General features: G+C 30.4%; 1 protein-coding gene across 1 annotated transcript; it reads left to right on the top strand.

Moving 5' to 3' along the window:
* The first annotated feature begins 1,976 nt into the window (after nt 1-1,976).
* LOC148603499 (CD209 antigen-like) lies at nt 1,977-7,880 on the top strand. Its single transcript, XM_088552323.1, has 4 exons — nt 1,977-2,277; nt 2,675-2,766; nt 4,344-4,437; nt 7,049-7,880. Exons 1-4 carry the CDS (start codon nt 2,001-2,003, stop codon nt 7,279-7,281), a joined length of 696 nt encoding a protein of 231 aa, XP_088408449.1. The 5' UTR covers nt 1,977-2,000; the 3' UTR covers nt 7,282-7,880.
* Nucleotides 7,881-8,780: the final 900 nt, after the last annotated feature.

The raw sequence follows: 8,780 nt of genomic DNA, 5'->3' as shown, positions 1-8,780 counted from the left end.
CACTATATATTTTCTTATTATATTAAACATGGTAGTCCATCCAGTATAAATAAGTTAAAATTAAGTGACAATATGATAAAAAATGTATGCAAAATAAACTTAATTTTTTGATACTCCCAATAATTATCACAAAAACTCAATATAAATAAACAAAATACAAAATAAGTAAAAACATAAGTAACAAATCAATCCATATTGCCGAAACGAAAATGTGCAAACACTATTATTCATACTGTCTGGTGATGTTACTATCATTAAGTCTTATTATAAGCAAAAGCCCTAAATGTATAGTTATTTTCAAAGTTGAACAAAACTACAAAACACTTAAATATCTATATCAAACCTCTGCCAATCTATTGAGTCATGATTAAATGCATTTTCTAGGTCCTATTTTATTTTTCAATAAAAGCCTTATTGGATAAAATTGTTATGTAGGCAACGTTGACGCTAAAATTAAAAACAAAGTGTTTCTCAACAAGATAAGAATATTCAAAATCATCATATAAACTAAAATGTATTATTAGATTGCTAGGTTGGTCTACATATATAAGTACTATAGATCCCTTCTTAATAAGGCTTAAACGTTTGATCAATAGTTTTATGACATCTTGAAAACGTGATTTTGTGACTCAATTTCAATTTCAATAAAAGTAATTTCTTATATGTTAATGGAAGTGTATATACCTTAGCAAGCATAAATACTTTATCATGTATATATGAATGCAGTGATTTTAATGCCGATGGGTACAAAAAAGAACGTGCGTATAATTATTTAACAATCTTTATAAAAACAGACATGCATGACAAAAAACAACAAACGTCTCCATTGTGACTTGTTCAGAAATGATAGACAGATCATATACCACAGTTAAGCTTTTAGTTTGGTTAATTGAAAGTGGAGATATGCTGTTCTAAAAATAAAGATTGGAAAACAAAAACGAACTATCAGTGCCTTAAATTATAGCATATGTAGACCAACAATCTCATTTATTAAGGTCGTTTTTCTTCATGAGTCACCTCTATCATTTTTATACGGATTTTACTAAGTATACATATAACAGCGGTTTAAAAGCTACAAACGAAATGTTCCAATGATATCATGCTATTGTGTTCTCAAGTGAAAGCTAATGTACAAATTATCGACTGAAAATATTGTCATCAATGCAGAAAATGAAATAAATCAAATTTGGATGTTAAAGATTTTAAAATGTCTTTTTTTCCTTTTTTTTCAGAAATCGCCTACGAATTGTATCCAGTATATCTGAACAAATTGTGGATAAGTATTCTGCCACTGACAAAGTACAAAATATAATCAAAGAATTATTTTTTGTGCAAAAAAAAAAGATGTTTTCGACATTCTTGGAAGCTCGTAATATTACAATGTATTTTGTTTTAGATTTGCTCACTCTCTGAACTAGATCAATATTAATTAATTTTATTTAAAGTACAGCTTTATCCTTCTAAGTATATTGGATTGCGTTTTGCTGTTGAAGAAAACCTTAATGAAGCAAATTAAAAATCAAAAATAGATATTAATTTCACAGTTGATTACGATTAATGTATATTTGCAAGTAATGGAAACTACAAAACAATATAATTGTACAATTTATTGTGATGTTTCTGTTGTTAATGATGAAATAGAATTAAAAATAATAGACAATAAAGCAAATTAAAAATATAAAATATATATTAATTTCACACGTTGTATACACAAACAATGGACGTTGTATTGATTACCATCAATGTATATTTGCAAGTAATGGAAACTACAAAACAATATAATTGTACTATTTATCGTGATGTTTCTGTTGTTAATGTTGAAATAGAATTAAAAATATACGCAATATCTAAACTTTAAATTATTAACAGATACATAAATAATAGTTCTTAACAACTGGTATTTCGGTGACGATCATTACGAAACAGTGCACACACATATGATTCTAACTGTCTTTTTATGATAAAGATACATGTAGCAGACTAAATTATTTTAAGATATCATGCTTGCATTCAAATTTATTTCAAGACTTGCTCAAATTTGTTTTTATTTATTACCTTTAATTAGCGCAGTGCAAAGATATTTCAAATTACAAAACATACAAGTGAAGGAATACAATTATCAACGGCAAACGTCTTCATTGCTGGAGTGTGTTATGCTGGTGAAAAACTGTTGTTTGATAAGTTTTGTAAATGCTGATTCTATGTGTACATGCGATTCAAATTGTTCTGTGCTTTTTTCTAAATCTCCAGGGGCAGTAACGTTACAAAAAACATCAGGTAAGATACCTTTTTGACATATAAGATGTATCCGGGCATTTCAAAAAGTGTTATAGAACTTTTACTTTTTTACAGGCAAATGATGTACACTCCCCGAATCAATCAATTTTCCCAATCACACGGAACACGGTTTAAAGTACACGGTACTCGGAATGAACAAGATTTCTTTGTTTAGTCAAGGTTCTTGCCGACAGAAATGCAAAATCGATTTTCATAACACCGATTTGCGATTTAACAAATGATTTATACATTTTGATAGAACACAGTAAATCCATTTGCAATAAACACAGATTTTGCAGGTAATTCTTTGCTTGTTTGTTTGCTTGTTTTTGTATCGTTTTTGAAGATCTTTCAAGCGCGTAATGGAAATTTAAAACACTTAACTTGAACATCTTAGTTCCAGGTTCATGCCCACAGGGATATATACGTAACATTGACAGATGTTATTTATTCCTTTACAACAAAAGAATACGATGGAGTAATGCAACAGTAAGCTTAATGTTTCGGTTCACGAGGTTTAGTTGATATTTTTACTTACACCTTTCTATATATTTTGTTTATATGTACATACGTATATATATATATATATATATATATATATATATATATATATATATATATATATATATATATATATATATATATATACGTATGAAATTGTGACGAATGTATTCACTACACTGCACCATTGGATTATAATTGATACGGTAAAAATAGCTTAAGCAAACAAGATCTAAAAAATTCTTCTTATACAAGTTTATCAATAAATCTAATGCGGTTTACGCATAGTCACAAAGGATGCAAAAATATTGGTAGTCCTCCAATAACTATTACTAACAATTATTCTAGAAAATTTCTAAAGCGGCAGGGACAATGTCCGCTTAAAAGATATATGTATGTAGAAAGACGAAGATACGAATGTAAGGACAGACAGAAAGATAAAAAGAACTAACAGGCAGGGTGGTTCCAATCTAATCTATCCCCTGACTTATGGAATTAAAATTAATGCGCACTTGTTAGACAAAATATATTTGAGTATGGCAAAAAAATCAAACGAGTTCCGCTTCTTTCATATTGTTTTGCATAGTTCTTCATCATAGGGCACGACCTTTTTCTCGAGATGATGCCCTGTAATAAGATTTGGTGTAATAGTTGTTGTACGCGCCAAGGCATTTTTTTACATTTATGCAGCAATCGGTATTAATATTTCTATTTGAAAATCTGCCTTGTTAAGTAATGGGGGAATATATATAATAGTTATTTATAGTGTTACAATGGATAAGTTAAGAAAATAATTGTCCAAAATTTTTATCAATTAAAAAAAAAAAAAAAAAAATCCCAGGATCCCATCGCTTGTATGTTCGGCGTCTCATATCATCAAGGTAGTATATATCTTTTCAAACTTATCAGCAATCATTTCTAGAAAGAATTTGAGATATGTTCAACTCAATGAAGTGTAAGTTGTTGTAAGAATCAGACAAAAAAAATCAGAAACATATATGTAAACAAAACCGACTTATCTGACAATATAATTTAAGTCAAAGATGCTTTCTTTTGATTACCGCTATAGCCTTGGTTCCCTTGATTACTCTTTCTCTTGAATGATACATCATTGTATCTCTGCATCACTGGAATTACTTAGAAATATTTCAATAAAATGTAAGACAAATGAGTTTTTCGGCTAAGTTATCGGGCCCTTCAATGTTAATTTCAGTGCATTTCTATAAAATTTTAACTCAATTTGAAAATGATATTCAAAACGATATGCTTTTTTCCCTTGCTTCTGATGGTGAAAATATTCAAATTTAATATTTAAAATTGTGGGTCTGTTCATAATATGTTTCACCCACTTCCTGATTCTTACAGAGACTGACACTAAATATGTAATAAGTGCATGATAGAAAACGTCATTTAACCAAAATTAGCATACAATTAAAATAAAATAACACCTTACTCATTTGGAAAAGAGAACAAAAGCTTCCATTATAAACAGGCCTAGGTACCTTCATGTTCATACCTAATGAATAGTCAATCGCTTTTGTTTTGTTTTTGCATTATCATTCCAGGAAAATTGTCTAAACGTGAGTGCCATATTAAGCGAACCAATATCCGTACAGGCAATAGCGTTCGTCAAGGAGCTTTCAGTTATGTATAACACTGGTAAGTATTAAAAAAACTGTGATATGGACGATCTTAAATAAACGTTTTTTTTTATTAAATTCAAGGGAAATAAATATAAATAAAATACAAATACTTCGTCAAGACCGAATAGTACTGCCCGAACATAAGAACACTAACTTGGGAATGTCAAAACTAAATATTTTGGACTTCCTGGTGGAAGGCTTGCCAAAATCGCAAGATTAGAATAATTAAGAACAAGTGATAAATGCGTTGTGAAGATCAAATGTAGTAATGTGGTGGGCAGTCCCAAGTGAACTGCTTATCCCTTTAATAATATTGTGTACTAACAACTGTCGGAAGAGTGTGGAGGAAGGGCCACTTGCATGTCATAGACACAGTAGTTGGCCTCCCAAAAGTGTTCAACAGCTATGTAATCTTGTCCATTGTTGACACTACATTTGATTTCTACAAAGAGATAATCTTACTTCCGATACGTCCCGCCTACGTAAACCATTTTAAAGTGATTCACAATGACATTTTCACATATAGACATGCATGTAAAACCATTTTTTAATTTTAGTTTGAAAACATAGGCTTCCCCGAAGGCTTAATTGGTTTCTAAAGTAAATGGACATTTAGGACAACGTTAGTGCCCACAATATCTTATGCTTTTGTACTTGGCAAAATTATCTCCATGTTATATTTCAAAATGCAAAATAACGTTATGAAGCCATTACTAATGATCAACTTTTCAGTTACCACTTTTGTTAAATCCGTCGAAAAGATAATAACAAAGTCACGGAAATTTCAATTATAAAATGAAGGTATATATAAAATAATATGTATATAGACATATATACAAGTGAATGGTATGGTAAACTGTTTTATAGCTACACCTCATGAAACGTGTAACGTTCCCAATTCCACGTGCAGGAAGCACACGAACCACGAAACACGATCCCACGAAACACGCACACGAAATACACGATAAATGAATGATCGTGTACGCCGGAAGTATTCATCTCAGTAATTAGTACATTTCGAAATCTAACTTGAAAAACGAAACTAATAATAATTTATGATATACAGTGTACGTGTTTGTCGTATTTTGTTGATTGCTAATATCTAACATGTAATTTTCTATTAATTTGTATTATGCTTTAATAAACATTCGATATACACAATTTTTAAATGTCTATATATGTTTTCAAATAAAATCACGTTCCTTTTCATTACATATCGTACATTGCGAAAACATTGTCATTGGTCTGGGAATATGAAAATGTTGATAAAATAATATTGAAGAAAAAATCTAAAAAAAAAATTAGTTGACAAAGTTGTTTTATCATACAATCATATCGCTTTCAAAATGAAATAAATAAAACTATTTTTATGTGTAAAATGTCCATGTTGAATTGGATCATTGTGATAAAACACTCTATTTTAAAATAATTTAGCTATTTTAACTAATGCGATACCAACTTATGGTCTAAAAAATATTTTCTTGTTGGTATGAAATTTTTTTTATACATGGTACACTACAAAAACATTTTCACTGGACTGGGAGTATGAAAATTTGAAATTTCATAATTTGTTGGTAAAATATACCCAACTTTTAGATAATAGAGTATTTTTGACTGATGCGATACCATCTAATTCCGAGATCGATAGTAGAGGAAACAATTGACCTAACTATACTACAAACGCGATGACTTTTCCTTCCGTATTGACAACTTTCCTGTCGTCTGTGACAAAATCCCTTTTGCACCTGAGTATGGAGTTTTCATGTCACAACTCATAAATTATGCAGTAACTATGCAGACTTTTTTGTATAGACTAGTTAGGGTTATGTTGCTGCAAGATTGAAGTCATCACTTCAGAAATTTTATGGTCGTCATAATGGATTCGTGGATCATTACGTTGTATCCATCTTCACTATGAAAACTGATTAGTTCAATATGTCAATAGTTTTTCTTTCCTCTTTCGTGTTACCTGGACTTGACTTTCCAAACACAACTCGGTGGGTGCTTTTAGAAAAGAAGAAGACGCTTATACTGGCGGAGCACCTGGTTCATGCTCTCAGTTTTTTGTTTTTGTTTTTGTTTGTTTTTGTTTGTTTTTGTTTTTTTGTTTTTTGTTTTGTTTTTGTTTGTTTTTGTTTTTTTTTGTGGAGTCCGAGTTGCTCATTTACTTTTGTTACTTTATATGTTGGTTATTTTATGTTCTTTGTTGAGTGTGTCTATATGCCTTGTTTGGTCATTGTCCCTGGAGTACATTCTTTTGATTTCCGCTAGAATCGTGGTTCCTTTGATTACTCTTGATAGACATATATCCAGGCTACATGTTTAGGAACAAAAGACACCCATCTATTGTATTTTTAAATTATTATCGGATGCTTATTTTTTTAACCACCGGATCTGGACAATTCTTTATGTTTATGTTGCGTTTGATACATGTTACGTTAGTTATTGTATTTTTGTAATATCTGATCGACAATCGACATGTATAAAACCTGAACAAATCTTTTAAAAATAATAAAGGAATGAAATGGAATGAAAACATGAAAAAATAACAAAAAGGTTGAAATTCAAATTGGTATATTTTAAATAATAAACCTCCTTAATATTGATTATCGTTTGCTCTTTTAAAGGATTTTGGTTGGGAGGAATTAAACCGAACGATGAATGGATCTGGGGAACAAGTCTTTTACCAATGCAAACGGTGGACTGGGGACCAGGGTATCCGGACACTGACCCCGAAAAGCGTTGCATGCGTTTGAGGGCACAAGGATATATTTTCTGGGAAACCAGGTCATGTTCTAGTGGTCGCAGTCATTTATGTGAAAGACCGTATATAGCAATATTTACTATCAGTTGCTTATAAGGATACAGAATCTACGGAAAAATACTAGGAAACAAAGCTTCCTTATTATCTGTTTAGAGGTAGCAGTTCATTTAGACACTGCTTACGGTGATATTTTCTATATTTGGAAATGTGTATTTAAATCAACTAAATCAGAACTCCTAGAAAGTTGCTACATACAACTTATATATCAAACTGATAAACTTAGACTTGTTTTTTTTTAAATAGAAATAAAAGTGACTTTGTTGACTTTTTTTTAGACCTAAATAATCTCTACGAAAGACTGCGACTTAAATAGATTTCCAACTTGTATTTAGTTTAAGTATCTAATAGAAGATAAATTGTATGTGTAAAATTAGAGATTGAACAAAAAGAAAATTGAGGGCAGGATAATCTTTACAAGAGAGTTAATTAAGAGATAATGACTATGATTCTTTTTGGACTTATTTCATTGAAACACTTTTTCTTTAGAAATGCAAACATAATGTTTCTCGCAATAACGTGTAAACATATTTATCTCAAGTGTGCCAATTAAGAGTAGTTTGCCTAGTCATATCATCAGAAATCAAGCATTTGAACTTCACCTTTTATAACCAGCATCTAAATAATAATTAAATATACCGAATGTAATTAATCTTTTATTGCAATTTAGTTAATGTAGGTCAAGATGACCGGGTTTTTCGGGATATGTTAAAAAACTTAACCAGCTTTGCAATATTCTCTAAATGCTGATTGATTAGTGAGAAGCAGTGACTACTTTTTAAAGGTTTTGTTATGACTTGGCTTATGACTACATATACAATTTTCCGCACATACGACCTCCCGCTCTTGAGGGAAACACATCACAAAGAAACCAGAGTCGGTTATGAAGAATTGGGCATGTCATTAGTAGTGTAAAAATGTCTTGTTGTATTATCATAATATTCTCGATTGTTTGTTTTTTTTGGTTTTTTGTTTTGGTCAAATACACTCGGACTTTTAGATTCACTATATCTCATAGACAAACGGAGGAAGAGATAATTTTTTTAAAGTTTTTTTTTTCTTTTTCAGAACATTATAAAGATTACAGAGTTATGCTCCTAACCAGTTAGGTCTTTCTTCAAATTCGTTTTCTGATTAACATTATAATGAAACTGACTACTTCATAAGTATTCGTATTTCAACAATAACCTAAATGGTGGCTTCGGTAAATTTGTTTGTAAAGATTTTTAATAGGTTTTATGATTTTGCTTTTTGTGACTTATTTTCTCGTCAATTTAATTTTTTTAAATTTCTATGTATTGTATTGCAAAAAATACGAACATAGAAACAAAAGTAAATGAACAACTCGATCTCCAATAAAATATGACAGTATAGACCAGATGCATTGGTAGTACGAATCCTCTGATATTCGGGAAACAGTCGCCGAGTTGCTCAAAAAAGGAAAGCCCAGGGTAGAGAAAAGAGGAAAGAAAAACTATGACACGTTTAACAAATCGGTTCTCATTGTGCAGATGGATACACCGTAACAATCCACGAGT

This window comes from Perna viridis, chromosome 11 (assembly GCF_037379345.1).
Source record: "Perna viridis isolate PV_CMFRI_1.1 ecotype Kerala chromosome 11, ASM3737934v1, whole genome shotgun sequence".
Taxonomy (NCBI): Eukaryota; Metazoa; Mollusca; class Bivalvia; order Mytilida; family Mytilidae; genus Perna; species Perna viridis.
The sequence above is the reverse complement of the archived record's forward strand: the minus strand, read 5'-3'. Positions and strand labels throughout refer to the sequence as shown.